The sequence below is a fragment of the Kogia breviceps genome, chromosome 3 (assembly GCF_026419965.1).
Source record: "Kogia breviceps isolate mKogBre1 chromosome 3, mKogBre1 haplotype 1, whole genome shotgun sequence".
Taxonomy (NCBI): Eukaryota; Metazoa; Chordata; class Mammalia; order Artiodactyla; family Physeteridae; genus Kogia; species Kogia breviceps.
Window position 1 is genome coordinate 41,042,241 of NC_081312.1, and position 19,279 is coordinate 41,061,519.

The 19,279-nt window shown below is 31.3% G+C and overlaps 1 protein-coding gene across 1 annotated transcript in view; it reads left to right on the top strand.

The window, feature by feature from the left end:
* C3H14orf39 (chromosome 3 C14orf39 homolog) overlaps window positions 1-19,279 on the top strand; it is a 58,469-nt gene that overhangs the window by 30,696 nt on the left and 8,494 nt on the right. The window contains exons 6-15 of the mRNA XM_059059666.1: window positions 75-117; window positions 1,820-1,940; window positions 2,886-2,977; window positions 4,419-4,552; window positions 5,328-5,404; window positions 9,571-9,656; window positions 9,744-9,802; window positions 12,542-12,603; window positions 13,653-13,825; window positions 15,509-15,647. Coding sequence (XP_058915649.1) covers window positions 75-117; window positions 1,820-1,940; window positions 2,886-2,977; window positions 4,419-4,552; window positions 5,328-5,404; window positions 9,571-9,656; window positions 9,744-9,802; window positions 12,542-12,603; window positions 13,653-13,825; window positions 15,509-15,647 — 986 coding nt within the window. The remainder of the gene's footprint in view (window positions 1-74; window positions 118-1,819; window positions 1,941-2,885; window positions 2,978-4,418; window positions 4,553-5,327; window positions 5,405-9,570; window positions 9,657-9,743; window positions 9,803-12,541; window positions 12,604-13,652; window positions 13,826-15,508; window positions 15,648-19,279) is intronic.

A 19,279-nucleotide genomic window follows, 5' to 3' on the forward strand; every position in this document is an offset into this window, starting at 1 on the left:
ATACTGTTTTAATAACATTATCTTTATAATAAAAAATATAATAAATTAATCTAAAATATGACTTTGTTTTTCAGTGCCTGCTCCCTTTCCATCACTTACCAGTTGGACATTACATATGTATCCACAGTAGTATTTCTACTTAGGATTTTTATTGGATAAGTATTATTTCTGTATTTTAATTATTATTGCATTTCCCTGTGAGAATCACATTGTTTTGGTATTTTGTTTAATTAAAAAATTTAGAGATTACTTTAAAGATCATCTGAGATTAGTTTTCATACATGTGCATGTCATCAGAAGCAAGAAATTTTAATGCCAATAAGTGGCATATGAATCTGTCTTTAAGTGGCATATCTTATCAACCAAACCAATGAAAAAGTCATCTTGCTCTGTCTTACCAAAGAGTTCCAGTTAAATCAATTGATTATTACTTGTTAAGATGGAAGATGGTAAAGAGGTGAGTCACAATTCATTGGGTACCTACTTTGTGCCAGGCAATACTCAAGAAGATATAGAGCTTTCTTATAAGGAGCTCACAGTTTAGCAGAGGAAACAGACATGTAAACAAGTAATACAGTGGCATTGTATTAGATGCTTAAGTAATTCTTAATTGGTCTTAAGTCTCATCTGTTTGTCAAGGAGATCTTCCCTGATGATGAACTTGGAACTTTAATCCTCTTCCAACCTCCACAATCCTTCATATGCTTTCCTATCAGATTATAACTCCACTGTTTGTACAAAGTCTTCTTTATCCCTGCATTCTACCTTGCTTCATTCTACTTCATCCCAAATCATCCTTTTAACTCCTTTGCTGCTTGCTCTCTCCATGTTTGGGTTTTAGCTTATTCTGTACGTAGTTGTTCATTTGCTGCCCATCTGTGTTTTAACTTCTCAATAGAAAGAGGCAGAGGTTGGTAGATGCATAAGGCACAGCAGGGGTTTAGGGAGTTGGATGTAGAAATGGATGAGACATAAGATTACATGACAAACATGAAGAGGTGATGGAGGTAGAGAGAATTGAAGATTAGGATTTAAATGTCTATATCTGAAATTTTAAATTGATACTTTTGATAACAGCATAGCATTATAAATATGTTCATCTGAAATTTCATGTGCTAGCATATAAATCATAAATTTTAGCGAAATAGGAAAGGTCTGATAAAGATTTTCTCTGGAATTCTTGTTCATTAACACTGTTTTATTCACTTTTAAATTCTCCTAAATGGATTGTAGAGTAGCTTAGGAAATGGTAGTAGCTAATAACCATGCAGGGTGTCTGTTAACAGCTGAGAAATTCTCTACTTGAAATTGGGTATAAATCCAGTTCAAGCAGAAAGTTCAGATAGAAGATGCAGCTCTCTTTTGAGTTCTGCAGGATGCACTGATAGACCTTAAAGAGCAAGAAGAGGAAAATTGAGTGGATTTTTAATGTTGACTTTGGAACAAATAAATTATAGAAACACAAGATGTTAAGTTTGGACCTGAATTGATTATGTTCATCATGCCAAATGACATGGTAAAGTTGGGTAAAAACCAAAAGTTAAAAACCACCCTGTGAAAATATTTAACCGAAATAAAAAATCCTGACATATTTTTGAAGAAATGTTATTTTTAAGCTAAATATATAACATAGACGAACAATACATTGTCTGTCAGTTTGCCAGATGTTTTTACTAGTCTTACAGCTATTTTCAGATACTGTTATTGATATTGCTTACATGATACATATACAAATAATGTTACATAATACTAATTATTTTTGATATAGTGTATGTAAGTGTGAAAGTTACTTGTATAACATAGTTCCTTAACATAAAAGGGTTAATTTGAGATGTAAAACACAAGATACTCTTAAACATGCCAACAAATTTTCCAAAAGATCATGTGAATTGAAGAAAGAAGTAGATGATGTGGAAATAGAAATTAATTATTTAAACCAGGTATTAATTTTGTTATATATTTCTAATATATGTGTTAATGTATAAGTGTAATGGTGTGTTAGATGAACGTCTAAGAAGAGCTGTTTCTAAAGAGCCTCAATATGGAGAAAAGCTTATAATAATTTATTTGCCTCAGATTACCATTGAAGCCAAAATGTGTTTTAGGTGTTGAGTGTATTCAGCTCTGAGTTTTGGGGAATGGTTTAACTTTCTTTGGGTGCTAAGGAAAGAAGATAGGAAGGAACAAGATGGAGCTTAATAATAGGTATTTAAAGGCATTAGCAGAGCTTACAAACAGTGTTGTCAAAAAAGAGAACAAGGCAGTAAATAATTTAAAAGACTTAATCTAGAAAATTTATGACTATAATCTTTATAAATCTAGTTTAGCCTTTAAGATTGATGGTGCATGATATTTTCATGAATACATTTTTAGTATTGAATTGAAATGTGGCTTTCATTGATGAGTATGAGAACCCATCAAAGTCACTTACAAGTTTTGAAAAAAAGTTGAATAGCTGATTTTCTAAATTTTCTGAAAACTGTGTAAAGATGGTGTATTTATCATTCACAGGCATGAGGTTCCAAGTAGTATTAATATCATTTTAGTAATGAGAAGAAAGTGGATGCCACTTTCTTTAAAATATATGGTAACTACATCTCTATGTAGGGAATCAATGTCTACTTTGCTTCTCACTGTCCTTTTTAAAAAAGAAGATGAAAGTTCATTGAAATCTAATAGATTTGCTAGTGGAGTTGTAAGAAAAAATAAAAGGAGTATGATTTATTGTTAATTTTGACTCTTTTCACTAAAAGATTGCTAATACTACCAAAAATACGTCTTGTGATTATGTAGAAAAAATAATATTCATTAGTTAGGATAAACCATATGTTCCTTAATGCTTTGCAGGTAATTATTTTGTTTTGCTTTATCATTTTTCCTTTTAGCAGATTGCAAGACTTTATGAAATGAAGAATCTTTCAGAAACTCTGGAAGAAAAAAATAAAAATATAGAAGAGAGAAAGGAATTGAAAGAAAGGTATAAGTAAACTTTAAAATGGGATTTTATGTGAACACATATTCTGCATTTAAAATTTGATTACATATTCTAGCCCAAGCCACTAATATTACATAGTATCTATAAACATTTATTGTGCAGGCTGTTTTCTATTCATTTCTTATGAAAGATATTAATTTATACCTTTAAATATTATGGACTAATATTCAAATTTGCTTATTATTTAGTAAGGTAAAGGATAATGTGTAGAGAGAAATAGGGTAGCAGCAGCCCATTTGCTGTTCTGTAACCTGTTGGTTGTACATTTCATCCAGTTTTCCATTATGGGTCACCAAAAGGAGTAAAACAAGAGGAAAAATGTTGGGAACAGCAATGTATTTGCCTTTTTATCATCCTGTCACCAGCTTGAGCAGTTCTCCTTTGCCACAGAGAGTGAAGATGAATCAAAATGTTACTGAATCTGTGGCATCATATGTTTCCTTGTCTTTCATCCTAATGGTGATAAAATAGACATCAGTGATGGAGGCACTTAAAAATAAAAGATTGATTTTTTCTGTTATTGTGTGACAGAAAAATAGATGTATTGCTGTTGCTGTTTTTGATAAACTTTCTACTTTTTCTCTTTCTGCCTATACCCTTTTAAAATCTTAAATTCCTCTTCTCAGGCTATATTGCTCTTAATCTGATTTTTCAAAACACTCTTCTCCCAAGTTAATTTCCCTTATCCTATTTCCTTGGATCTGTTATATTTATTGATTTCCCTACTCCCACATCTCACATCCATGGTAATGTGTCTTTAATTTTATAATGAAATTGATTAGAAAAATAAGTAAATGTACAGAATTTCACTTTATTGATAACTTTTTAATATAAAAATTCTCTGTTGAGAGAAACATATAACTAGTTATTTTTACTTACATTTTGATAGTTATTATCAAATAATACCAATATTTAAATTATTATTTAACTATCAATAATATAAATTATTTCTCTAATTTAGGAAAAATTCAATGAAATTATTCTTCCAGTAAAATACTTAACAGATCCATTTATGATTGTAATATTGCTTTAATGATGTCTGTGTTCATACTAGTTGATTTTTTCTGAATAAATCTTTTTAAACTTTGAAGTAGTACTTCAAAATCTAAAGCATGCTATTTGCAAATATAGTTTTGGTTTAAAATGTTTTTCACAGGTTTAGAAAGTCTTTTAAAATGATTATGTTTTAAAAATGAGAGTGTGGTACATTGAGAAGAACACTGGACTTAATCAGGAAAAGTGTGTTTTAGTTGTGACACTAGTAAGTAATTTAATAGTATTGGGCAGATTTGTTAAATCCTCTGGAACTTCTTTTCATTATCTACAAATTGAGGAGTTTTAACTATATAATATCTAAATATCTCTTCTAGCTTTAAAATATGTTAATTTTTTACTTAGCTAATATTTATAATTCACCCTTTAGAATTTTTGAAAAAGATGAACAGCATGTACTTATGTTGAATAAAACCCCTCAAAACAGTCAATTATTTCTTCCATATGAATCTCAGAAATTAGTCAAACCAATAAAGATGCATCCTTCAGAACCAAGAGTTAAAGGTACAGTATCTATTTATTATTCAAAAATATAGTTTTCTTTGAAAACACATAAAAGAAGAAATAGAAAGGAGCAACTTTAGTTATCATTTGGTGTAAGAAAGAGCAAACAATACTGGAGAGCTATAGACTCAGTAAAGTGCCACTTTGATTTTTTCTGAGAGCAAACAAGATGTGCCTTCTATACATAACATTTTTCTCTTTGAGAAAGAAATCACTCATGTGATATTTCTTTAAAAAGTGTTTCAGTCTGGTTTCCAGCTGTCAGGGGAGGATGAATAATTATATATTTTTCATTTGAGAGGTTGTATTATCAGTATGTATGATTAAAGTGGGTGGCAGACTTGTGATAATGACATTTATGACTTAGTCACTGAGATATTTGAATGTTTCATTCAATGGATAGATTAACTACATTGTATTAGCTTAACTGCATTGGCTGTTTTAGTCCCCCAGTCATTAATATCACCACTCTTTGTTCTTTGGTTCCCCATTATAAAGATGTAGTCCCATTATAAAGATGTAGTTTTGTCAGCTGTTTTTTTTAAATTTAATTAATTTATTTTTGTCAGCTGTTTTTCATTTTACATTCATGGTTATTGTAATAGCTATTATATATTGAGGAATTAAGAATATGTAGTGACTCACAACTCTTTATTTTAATTTAAATATTAATGTAATTTGATTTTTTAAAATTACAAGGTTAGATTAAATATTGGGCATGCTATTTGATTCTATTTCTGAAATTGATTTGAAGTTATACCATTTAATAACCTAGATAAAAAAGAAGAAAGTTCTGTGAAGCAGTCAAAACTTGCCAATATTGACATCAGACAAAAAGAAAGTGATACTCAGGTAGGTATTTCTTTCTTTCTTTCTTTTTTTTTTTTTTTTTTTTTGCGCAGTACGCGGGCCTCTCACTGTTGTGGCCTCTCCCGTTGCGGAGCACAGGCTCCGGACGCGCAGGCTCAGTGGCCATGGCTCACGGGCCCAGCCGCTCCGCCGCATGTGGGATCTTCCCAGCAGGCCACAAACCCGTGTCCCCTGCATCAGCCGGAGGACTCTCAACCACTGCACCACCAGGGAAGCCCGGTATTTCTTTTTTAATAGTACAAATTAAATGCTTACTTTAAATGAGATAGTGAATGTATTGCATTTAGGACGTGTGTGTGTGTGTATGTGTGTGTTATAAATATATTAAAGTAGCCATTAGTACAATCTCAGGATCTAAAAGAGTTTCAATGTGGCAGCCTGAGCATATACTGTAGGCTTCTCCCTTACTTCTAAAAATAAAAGATATTTGAAAATACCAATCTCTGTACCCAGTAGACCAAAAACAGTAAGACACTTCTAAAGGAATTGTATTAAAGAGGGAAATTGTGGCACCATCTCCACAATGTCATCATTTCTCAAGCTCCATTGGTGTTTTCTTTTCCTGCTATCCTTAATGCTAAACTTTCACCTCAAGGTTATTTCATGGTCAGAAGCTAACCACTACCACTTGCCATCATATCTTCCTTCTAGGCAGGAAAGAAGGGGAGAAAGGCTAGTTGAGTCAGCCTCATTTTAGGGATCTTTTATGGAAGCTTTTTAAACAATTTATGTTAATGTTTCATTGGCTGGAACTTTGTAACATGGCTACCTCTATCTGCAGAAAGGTTGAGAAATATGATGGGCTTTTTTGTTTGTTTGCTTTTTAAATCAGAACACAGAGGGAATGTAGATTTGTGATAGGATAGAAAACTGGCAGTTTCTGTCATAAGAACGAATCAGATAGATGAAAAATGAGTAAGGATGTAGAGGATCTGAGTAGCACAATTAGCAAACTTTGTACCCAACATACACAGAATTCAGTTAAATTTTGTTTGCAGTATTCACGAAAATTGACTATTTACTAGAACAAAAAGGATATCTTAACCAATTCTAAAAAGCTGCTATCTTCACTAACCACAGCATAAAAAAATACAAGTTAAACAAAAAGATAGCCCTCTCCTCAAAAAACTATTTGGCTGAGAAAAAAGAAATTCACATACTTTGAAATTACTTTGGGGTTATAGAAGAAATCAAAATAGAATTTAAAAACTATTTAAAAGAATACTATAAACCCAGACCTGTGAAATGTAGCCAATTGGTCCTCAGAGAGACATTTATATTTGAAAACAAACATACTAGAAAAATAGGAAAGATTAAAATTAGCTGAACTTTAAGTATGAAAAGTTGCACTCAAAGTATGAAAAGCTTAACTCAAAATACAGAAATAAAATAATAAATGCAAAGAAAGTAGAAATTAATGAAATTTAAAAGTTGGGTTAATTAATATAGCCAAAAGTTAGTAAGTTTCAGCAAGTGTAGAGAAAAAGGAGAATATCCACCCCAACAAAAGAAAAGAATAAAAGGGGGAAAAAGTGCATATCTCTACACTTATGTAAGACATCTTTTCTAAGTCCTAAAAGGATACTATAAAACTATATACCCATATTTTGAAAATTTAGGTAAGATGGACAGTTTTTTAGCATAATATAAATTGCTAAATAAACTGGAAAAGGAAAACATGAATAGATTAATAACCTAGAAGAAACTGATGTAAGTGAAACTGAAATGTATATAAATATCTATTTCCCTCTTTTCTCCCTTATTTCCCTCCCTTTTCCTTCCACCACACATGCCCTTCAGAACATGCCAGACTCAATTTTTCAGGTGAATTCTACCAAACCTTTAAGGATTAGATCAGAGTTTCTCAATAGTGGCACTGTTGACATTTTGGATCAGATAATTCTTTGTTGTGGGGTCGTCTTGTGACCCATTAGAGTCCAGTAGCACCTCATCCCCAAATTATGACAATCAAAAATATCTCCAGACATTGTCAAATATCTCCTAAGAGGCCAAATTGCCCCCAGTTGAGAACCATTGGATTAAATAATCTTTTTATACAAACAATTCCAGAGTATAAAATTTGAGTCAGAAACTATCCAACAAATTATAAATGAATAATCCATTAGATAGCAAGGACAAGGATAGTGAAAGAAAAGAAAAATTATGGTATGTAAGTCTCAAGAATGAACATAGATGTAAAAATCCTAAATAAGTTACTAGCAAACCAAATTTTGCAATGTAACATTGAAAGAGTAATATATTATGACTAACCTTGGTTTTCCCAAAGAATACAATGATTGTTTAGCATTTTAAAAAATCTAACAATATGATTTACTACATTAATAGTTTAATAAATGATTTTTGTGTGTGTGTGTGTGGTACGCGGGCCTCTCAGGGTTGTGGCCTCTCCTGTTGTGGAGCACAGGCTCCGAACGCACAGGCTCAGCAGCCATGGCTCACGGGCCCAGCCGCTCCACGGCATGTGGGATCCTCCCAGACCGGGGCACGAACCCGTGTCCCCTGCATCGGCAGGTTGGACCCTCAACCACTGAGCCACCAGGGAAGCCCAAATAAATGATTTTAAATAAAGATTTTTAAAAGAATGTTAGGGAGACTCTTACTACCAGATATTAAAATGTTTATATTTAAACTTTAGTTACTGAGATATAATTCACATATAAAATTGATTGTTTTAAAGTGTACACTTCAGTGGTTTTTAGTATGTTCACAAGATAGTGTAACCATCATCACTGTCTAATTTCAGAACATTTTCATCATCCCCAAACATTTTTAAACATTATCAAAATGCAGTTATTATAACAGTGTGGTGCAATAAAAGACAGATTGATCAATGGAGTATATCAAAATAAAAAAGCTTTTGTATGGTGAAAGACACTAACAGAGTTAAAAGAGTGACAGAATTGTCACTTGGGGGATTGGTATCTGGAATGTATAATGTACAAAGAAATACATAATAATTCTTAAAAATTAATTTAAAAAACTATAAAAATGGTCAAAAGAGAAGTCAGCTTACATAAAAGGAAAGACTAAGGGTCACTAAACATAACACGATGCCTGACCTTAGGAGAACAGGGAAATGCAAGTTAAACCAATGAGATACCTGGTTTCTCCTGTCAGATTTGCAGACATTAAAACATTTGATAATGTCTAGTGAAGTTAACAACAGTGGGAGTATAATTTGGGACAACTGCTTTAGAGGACTGGTTCACAGTACTCATTAAAAATAAAAATGCACATACTCAGCAATTTCACTTCTTGGCACCTACTCTAAACAATTACTTGAAATACTTGTACAAATACTTGTACCGGGAGGAATATACAAACATGTATATTGTTTAAAACATACATAAAAACTGTAACAACACTTGTTCTTTAAGGGCCAAGTGTTCTTTGAGGGACAAGGTCTTTTTCTTATGATCTAAAGGCACATAAGATGACAGAATTAAGACCAGTGGCTGTTATAACAAATATAAATGGATAAACTTTCCTATTAAAGGTATTTTAATTTCAGGTCAAATAAGAAAAATCAGTGACTCTTCAAAATGAGTGACTCAGGGAGAATGAAAGACTTGAAACAGACAATACAAACATTAGTAAAGTAGCATTTTAAATATTAGTATTAAATAAAATTTAAAGTTAAAAATGAAATATTAGCTTTGTCATACATATCATACATATTTTAAAAAGAAAGTTTCAGGCTTTAATCTTTTTACCTACTGTTTTCCTTTCCTATAGTCAATTTGTGAGATTATAAGGGATGGAGAGACACAGACATCAGGTTATTAGTTGAGAAAATGATAAGATTCACTTGATTAATCATGAGTAAGGAAGAAAAAATTTAAAGTTTACCTTAAATGAAAAATACTATCAGGCATAGTTATTATACTTGTCAAAAACATCAAATTCCTTGAAAGTTAAACCTTTTGTTTCCCAGTGTTTGACTTAATGTTTTGTATGTAGTTGTTTCATTTAATTTAATGTTTTGTTTGTAGTTGCTGTTGATGTTGATAATAACAGTGAGAATGAGGAAGGTGACAGTGTTCTTGGAGAGCCCTGAGTATCCATGGCAAGCAAAACGTTTTACTGTTTTGTGTAGTCAATTTTAATGCTTAATTTCTTTTGTTCAGGTATTGAATGACTCTGCTGTGAATAACCATTCAAAGTGTTCACATGTTACGGCTTTCAAAAGTTCACAAAATTTTATGCAGTTCAGGTAACCTTTAAAAATAAAATGCTTTCATTTCTGAAATAATTTATCAGCTCAGTAAATAATATAAAAATTTTGTTTATTGTATTTTAGATTGTTAACTCCACAGAAACAATCAAATTGCAATCAATGGTTGGAAAAGGGAGATACAGGTATTTACTGTTTATATTTTTCCTAAGAAATGGGAGTAACAAGTTATATCAGGTTTTTATACTAGTCAAATAAATTATTTGTATTGGTTGCCTCTCTGGTTAACTGACCATGCATGCCTGGTTTTTAAATACATTTTTCTTAAATATAAAACAATTACATTTTATTGTCGAAAATTTGGAAAATGGAGAAAAATATAAAAGAAACAAAAATACGACCACCCAGATATAACTGACACTACATAAACTGTTGTATATTCTTATATTTTTTCTATGCATATCTGTGTTTTGTTCTTTTAGTTTAGTCCTCCAAATTTGAAGCATACTATGTATATATTATTTTGTATCCTTTTCTTTCCACTTGATGTACTGTTGAGGATATTTTTCCATGCCATTAAATAGATTTTATTTGTGATGACTTATAATAGGTCTTTGCATTGGTATGCTGTAATTTATTTAGCCATTCTCTCACAGTGAATATTTTGTTATTTCCAGGTTTTTTGCTGTTATAAATAATGCTACTATATTCTTTTATATATTTTATTATCTTGGATTATTTTCTTTGAATAAAATCATAGAAAGGTCACAGTTATATATCTATGAGTTTATTATCCTAGAATCAACTAGCTATTGGAACTTTGATGCACCCTTGAGAGACAGAGACTCATTCTCTGTCTCTCTATGTATATATGTGTATGTATACATGTATGTATATGTATATATAAAGTATATAATATATCATAGAGACACATAGATATATATGTATATATATATATTTTGTTGGTAGCCCAATAAAGAATAGTAATTATTCCATTCATTAGGCTATATAAAAGTCTTTACCTCTTCTTGTCTATAGCATGTGGATTACTGACTTATTTTGAAATTTAAAAAATGGCTCATCTAGCAGTATAAAATTCTGCAAATATATGCACATTCAGAATGGTCATATAATATACTATGAGTCTATTCCTCACACTCTCAATATAGGGTTCAACCAAGACAATGTGCTTATTTAATGCAGATGGATATTCTTCTTGCTTTCTTCTGGAAAAAAGAATTATATCTTATCTACCCAGGTGATGTATTTCACCTGTTTATAATCCTCTGTATATGCTAAGCTGACAGAGTGTTAGACAAAGGAGGAACAGATAATCTCTAGGAACAATATACCCCCTAATACAGATATATGGGGAAATGCATGTATCTGGCATAGTCCTAGCTGCCATTGAGCATGTATGGTGAGACTTCACACCCAAGAAGGCATATAATTATCTTGGAAGAAGAAAAGACTCTCTTCAACAATCTCCAACCCTATCTTTTGAAGAAGTTAATAAGTGGTGAAAATAGTAGTGTGACTGAACTCAAGAGACAAAACTGTAAAGCATTCAGATGACCAAATAGGGAAACATTTATTCAAAATAGGAAAGAATTTCTTAAAAAGAATTAAAAAGCCCAATCATAAAAGAAAAATTGATAAATTTGGCTATATTAAAATTAAGAATTTCTACTCATCAAAAGACACTACGAAAAGAACGGCAGGCAAGAGATTATATTTCCAATACATAAAACTGTCAAAGGACTAGTTTCCAAAAATGTATAAAAAACTTCTACAAACCAAGAATTAAAATACGGACAACCCAATTAGAACTATCTGCCAAATAAATGAATAGGCACTTCAAATAGAGAAACTTTTGTGGCAGATAAACATATGAAAAGATGTTCAACAAATCAGGAAACTGAAAAATAAACCCACAATGAGATATTACACACCCATCAGATGAGCAAAAATTCAGAAAGTCTGACAATACTAGATGTTGATGAGACTGTAGGACAGTTAGAACTCTCATAATTATTGGTAGGGACTGTCATTTATAAATGAAATATATTTTCATATAACTAAATTATAATTGGAACTAGTAATTTTGGTGAAATCGAATGATTTCCTAGGGTAGCTCAGGATGGCTAGCTGCCACAACAAAAATTGGTGAATAGTTTCAAAACTAAAGTTTGGAAAATAGTTTAACATCTGGTAAAATGAAAGATACACTACCCTATATTTTGTAATTCCACTCCTAGGTACATACCTAGAGAAATACAGATACATATATACAAGTATATATGTAGAAGAATGTTAACAACATTGTTTGTAATAGCCTCAAAGCAGAAACATCCCAAATGTCCATTTGCAGTAGAATGGATAGATAGATATATTGTGTTGTGTTTGTACAATGGAATACTTTACATCCGTAAAAGGAAGCAAACTATGTCTATATGCAACAATACATACGAATCTCATAAGTGTATACTAAACAAAAAAAAGCACGACAAATGTATTATTATTTCATCATATAACATTTTAAAATAGGAAATAAAAATCTGTATTGCTTAGGTGATAAAACTGTATAAAGCAAATCAGGGTATTGATTATTTCAGAAGTCAGGATAGCGTTTACCGATGAGGAGGAAGATATGTGGAATATGGGGCCTTATGGAGAACTTATAATGTTCTATTTCTTTACCTAGGTGGTGGTTACATGGGGTGTTCTCTTTATAATTTTGTTCGTTAAGCTGTTCATATAGGTTTTATTCTCTTATCTTTATGTATTGGGTTGAATTATCTAAAATTTCCATTTTTATAGACCCAGAATAGTTAAATATTGTCAATTTCATATGGTTTGGCTAATATGTTTTATTTACAATTAAATTACAAACAAAAAATATTTTGTTCTTGTATAACAAACAGATGCTGAGTGTAAAGATAAACGGACAGTAAAACAATTGAGAGAATCAAACTGTACTTCACAAGTAAGTCAAATGTTTGGTTTCTAATTTCTAAGTAAAATATTACAATTTAAAATATTCTGTTTCCATTTTAATTTCAATTTGGTATAATGAAGTTTATTTATATGAGGTCTAGATCTTATTAGTTTGGTAATCAAGTTGCTGTGATGTTACAGTTTCTATCCCTTGGAGGAGTTATAGATTTTAAAATGAAGCCACAAAACGTTTACATGAAAATTTACACAAAAAATTGTCATTAATAATTGACTATATATAAGTGATACCACAACAACTAAATCATAACTGAAGAAAACAATTTTGTTTGGTAAGATTGAATTATTTGCCCAGGCTGCCACAAAAGTATCTTCAGAATATTTTTTAATAGTGGAAAGCTTTAGCGATGATAGGTGTAGGCAATGTACCGTAGCTACTAAGGGATAAGACAAGAGAAATAAGAGTAGTATTCTGCTGTAAAGAAATACAGGTAAAAAGCACATTTTCATTTTTTTTGCTGGAGGGACCCAGACTGTTTCCGTAATGGGATTTGGTAACAAACATTTGAGAAATCATATTCCTAGCCTACAAAATGGTATAAAGGAAATTAGTATTCAAGTTCTCAATCTTTGCAGTGAAAGTAGTATAATGAATTTATTAGGGCAAAAAGTACAAAGAACATAACCAGTGAGAGCAAGATTGCTCTTTCAAGGGGATATCATATACAAATCTTGACCCAGAGCATGATGTGGAAATTTTGAAAGAAAAATCATTCCTAACCATTTTTCTTCAGCAATCTGAGTATGTCCTGGTTATGAGTTACTTTTTCAGGTAGGGGTAGGTGAGATAGAGCTGGGAAGAAAAGAAAAATTGGAAAATTATAAATAATTATTTTCCTGTTTTTTGAACAGATATGTTTTGGTATCACTTTCACCAATTATTCTTATTTTACTAATTTTTCTATGAAATGATAACATCATATGTTAATATGATGTTTTTAACCTCATATTTTTATATATGTGAGTTTATTAATGAAATAACATTCATTATTATAGTTTTCTGTTACTTTGAATTTGCAGGTTACATATGCTGAACATTTGGGGAAGCCAATAGAAAGTAATAGTGATGAAGTAGAAGAAGGGGCTGAGATTTTTCCACGAACTCCTGAAATTCCTTTATTTTTAAGGACTCCTGAAGCTGTGAGAACATCTGACTCTGTGGAGAAATTACCTAAAACCCCCTCATTTGAAATGTAAGACTTTAATTAGTAATTATAATAAAAGAATCTACATATTGAGTTATGTAAGTAATTGATAGGAATAGTAAAATGCCTAATACCTGTAACTTTTAAAAGTTATTTTGGAATATTTCAAATATACAAAGGAGAGAGAGAGTAGTATAATGAACTCTCATGTACCTATCACTCTGTTGGAACAGTTATAAACATTCTGCCATCTTGTTTCATAGATCTCGTCCCCATTTTCCCTGAAACATTTAGCTGAAGGTGGACTAGATCCTGAGTACTTATCAAGTTCAATTGTATAAGATTTAAGATTTTCAGAAGAATAAAAAATGTATGGAAAAATTTTTAATGTCAAGCTAAAAAGTTACTATCACATTTAGTAGGTTGTGGACATCATTGAATAATGTTCCAGAAGTCATTTTTCCTTAGTGTTATAGTGTCTAAAACAAGAGTTACCATTCTTTTAAGTAACCTTGGTAGGCATAAATATCTGTAACATCATTATTTGAAAATACAGATTTGTAGTTTACAGCCAAGAAAATAGTGCTGCATTCAAGCTCTCTGTTTAGTTCAATCTTTTCTTAAATCTGAACCCTGAGATTCTTCTAAAATATATGTCAAACAGATTTCACTTCATCAGGAATCTCTCACCTGTGTTCTACTCTGTTTTTTAAATTGCTACTAAGATTTTTATATATGAATGTCATGCTGTTGACTCAAACACAGCATGTTCAAAGTAGAACTCATTATCAAATCTGAGAACTGTAAAAGGATGTGGCAATAGTATACTAAAACCTCTCTTTATGGATGAGAAAACCAATCTGTAAAGTGACTCGTTAATGGTCATGGAGAGAGTTATAGAAGTATCTTCAGACTTCTATTATTTAACACGCACTTAATAGCACTATGTGTAAGCATTTAATAAATATTGCTCCTTTCAAATCCACAACGGCTTTATGAGATGTAAGTACATTATTATCCTTATTTTATAGATGAGGAAACAGAATCACAGGTGATATAACTCGTCGGTGACAGAGTTGAGATTTAAACCCAGGCCATTCTGCCTCCAGAATTCATGCTTTTAACCACGTGTTATATACTGTCTTGTCTAATTATTTTTCCCAAATCATTTTATAACTTAACTCCCTTATGAAACAGTCTGTCATGGCTGGCTTCTCATTAAGACTAAAATTCTGTGACTGCTTTCAAGATCTTGGGGACAGTATAGCATCAGGCTTAAGAGCTTAGACTTTGAATCTTTGTTGCTACATTCAAATCCCAACTCTGGCACTTACATTCTTTTGAACAAATCATTTAATCTTCCTATGCTTCAAAACCCTCTTCTCTGAAATGGAGGTGATAATAATGGTAGCTATCTCATAGGGATATTGTGAGGAGTAAGTAAATTAATGATGATGAAAATACATAGAATAGAGCCTGATAGTATATTCTTAGTAGGAATTCTTTATTATCATTTCATGATTGATTATTCTACTTTAGTTAATATTATTCTCCACCCAAAACCATAGGTTTGTTTTATTCTCCATAGGTTTGTCACTTCAATAACTACTTCCTCACTTTTCCTGCTATGCTAATTCTTACCTCTATGCCATTGCCTATGGTGCTTACCAGTCTGCAATATTTAATAATATGTATTTAACATTTTGATGATTTCTTATTTCTCTGTATCAGAAATAGAAATACAGCTACTGAATGTCAAACACAAAAGGAATCCCCTGGATTTTCTTTTTATATGAGTTATACTTCTAGATCTCCTGGATTGAATTTATTTGATTCTTCTGTATTTGACTCAGGAATCTCATCACATCAGGTAATATGAGAAGCTAAAGTTTTATTTCTAAAAAAATTGTACACTGAAACCTCAAAACTTTTAATTCTTTAATGCTAAACTTCCTTGGAGCACAGTACAAAACAGAGGCAATTTATTTTATTTTATTTTTTTAATTTATTGATGTATAGTTGATTCACAATGTTGTGTTCATTTCTGCTGTACAGCAAAGTGAGTCAGATATATATATATATATATATGTATATTCTTTTTCATTTTCTTTTCCATTATCGTTCGCCACAGGATATTGAATATAGTTCCCTGTGCTGTACAGTCAGAACTTGTTGTTTATCCATCCTATATACAAAGTCTGCCTTTGCTAATCCTAGACTCCCAATCCTTCCCTGCCCTCCCCCCTCCTTGGCAACCACAAGTCTGTTCTCTATATCTGTGAGTCTGTTTTTGTTTTGTAGATACATTGACTTGTGTCATATTTTAGATTCCACATGTAAGTGATATCATATGGTATTTGTATTTCTCTTTCTGACTTACTTTGCTTAGTATGATAATTTCTAGGTTCATCCATGTTGCTGCAACATGGCATCATTTCATTCTTTTTAATGACTGAGTAATATTCCATTGTGTATATATATATATATATATATATATATATATATATATATATATATATATATGTGTGTGTGTGTGTGTGTGTGTGTGTGTGTGTCACATCTTCTTTATCCATCCATCTGTCAATAGACATTTAGGTTGTTTCCACATCTTGGCTATTAAAAGTAGTGCTGCTGTGAACACAGGGTTGTATGTATTTTTTAGAATTATAATTTTGACTGGATATATGTCCAGGACTGGGATTGCTGGATCCTATCACAACTCTATTTTTAGTTTTTTGAGGAACCTCCATACTGTTTTCCATTGTGGCTGCACCAATTTACATTCCTACCAACAGTGTAGGAGGGTTGCCTTTTCTCCACAGCCTCTCCAGCATTTTTTATTTGTAAACTTTTTAATTATGGCCACTCTGACTGGTGTGAGGTGGTATCTCATTGTACTTTTGATTTGCATTTCTCTAATAATTAGCAATATTAAGCATCTTTTCGTGTGCCTATTGGCCATCTGCATGTCTTCTTTGGAGAAATGTCTGTTTAATTCTTCTGCCCATTTTTTGATTGGGTTGTTTGTTTTGTTGTTGTTGTTGAGTTGCATTAGCTCTTTGTATGGTTTGGAAATTAAGCCCTGTCGGGCACATCATTTGCAAATATTTTCTCCCAGTCTGTAGGTTGTCTTTTCATTTTGTTTAAGGTTCCTTTTGCTGTGCAAAAGCTTGTAAGTTTGATTAGGTTCTATTTGTTTATTTTTGCTTTTATTTCTATTGCATTGGGAGACTGACCTAAGAAAACATTGGTATGATTTATGTCAGAGAATGTTTTGCCTATGTTCTCTTCTAGGAGTTTTATGATGTTTTGTTTTATGTTTGTCTTTAAGCCATTTTGAGTTTATTTTTGTGTATGGCATGAAGGTGTGTTCTAACTTCGTTGATTTACATGTAGCTCTCCAACTTTCCCAATACCACTTGCAGAGGCAATTTTTTAAAAGATTCTGAGTATTGATAACATAACAACATTCCCCCATTATCTTTATGTTTTCAACTTCAGGTGGCTCAAAATTGACATCTGTTCATAAAACAGAATCTCAGGGTAGCAATGATTTAAATTGCAGTTAAAGGCAGTTTAAAAATTAATTTGGCTTTGTAATTCTAAACAAACTTCATATATTCTCAGTGTGAAAAAATTTTCTGGTAGGTAGTTGGTCTTTTCAACTACATGTGTATGTAGAAACAAAAATTGACAGGATTAAAGGGAGAAATAGACAAAAACACAAACTTAGTTGGAGATTTTTAATACCCCTTTCTCAGCAATTGATAGAATTAGGCAACACAATCAAGAAAGATCTTATATAAAATCTGAACAACCCCATCGACCCCCTTGACCTAACAGACATTTATAGAATACCACATCCAACAACTGCAGCATATTTATTCTTTTCAAGCACTGATGGTACATTCACCAAGATAGACCATATTCTGGGCCATTAAATGGCTCCTAATAAATTTAAAAGGATAGAAATTATATGGAGTATGTTATCTGATCATAAGGGAATTAAATTAGGAATCAATAAGATATTAAGAAAGTCCTAAATATTTAGGCCATGGATCAAAGAAGAAATTAGAAAAGATTTTGAAATGAATGGTTATGAAAATTCAGCATATCAGAAATTGTAAGTTGCTGCCAAAACCAGAGCAAAATAACTTTAAATAATTTAATTAACCAGTTAAATAATTAAATTAATAAAAAAGAAGAAAGGTCTGTAATCAGTGACCTAAAGTTCCACCTTGAAAAGCTAAAAAAAGAAGAAAGTAAACCCAAAGTAAGTAGAATGAAAAACTATGAAAAATAAGAAGTCAATGAAATAGAAAACAAACAATAGAGAAAATTAGCAAAGCCAGAGTTGGTTGTTTGAAAAAAATTGACAAAATTTATAAACTTACTAGATTGACAAAGAGAAAGATAAGATTTACCTATATTAGGAATTAAAGAGAGGATATTATTATGGCTCCTACTGATTTTAATAATAAGAGAATATTATGAAATAGAAGACTGATAAGGAGGAAGGAACTTCACTTTTACATATTAAAATATCCTATAAACCTAGAGCAATCAAAACAGTGTGGTAAAGGTACAAGGATTGATTGATTGATCAATGGCATGGGAAATGTCTTGAAACAAAAGAATTTAGAATGCGATGTAGATAGGACCACAAATTAGTGAGGGTAAATTAGGCATTTGTCTTACACTGTACACCAATAGATATTATAGATGCATTAAATTTTAAAATGTTAACCATAAAATATTTCAGAAGAAATATAGGTGAATATTTACCAGATCTTAAGAGAAGGAAGTATTCTCTAAGCATAAAAACAGTGGGAGAAGAGCCAAAAGAAAATAAAGTGGGTTTTGGTTTGGTTACATACAAAATTTTATATGTTAAAAAATTTTAAAGGCAAAATGATAATGTGATATAAAATATTTGCAATAATATGACAGTTAATATCTTTATTATATAAAGAGCTTATATGTACCAGCAAGAAAATTACTGCCTCAATAGAGATAGGGACAGAGTCTATTTGGTGAATAGATAATTCACCGAAAAAGAAATTCAAGTGCCTTATAAAATCTCTGGGAAAAACAGCTTTCCTTATTAATTGTCAAAGAAGTATAAATCTGTGCCTCATAGTATATATTCAAGTGTGATTTATATTAGAAAAAAATAGAAACAACCTAAATGTTTTAAACAAAAGAATGATTGAAACTATATTGTATGTCCATATTAGAGGAATATTAAAATGCCATAAAAAGAATAAGGTTTTGGAAGAATAGTTTTGTGGAAAAATGCTCATAATGCAATGTTAAGAGGAAAAAAAGAGGGCAGAAAACTATGTTTCATGATCCCATTTTTTGAAAACCCTGTTTTACAGAGAAAATGGACTGTTTTAGTAGCAAAACTTTATTTGAACTGACATGAAGCTGTAATACTTTTTATTATTTTTATAGTCAGGAAAACAATAACAACAACCTGATTTGTAAAAGGCCTTCAGA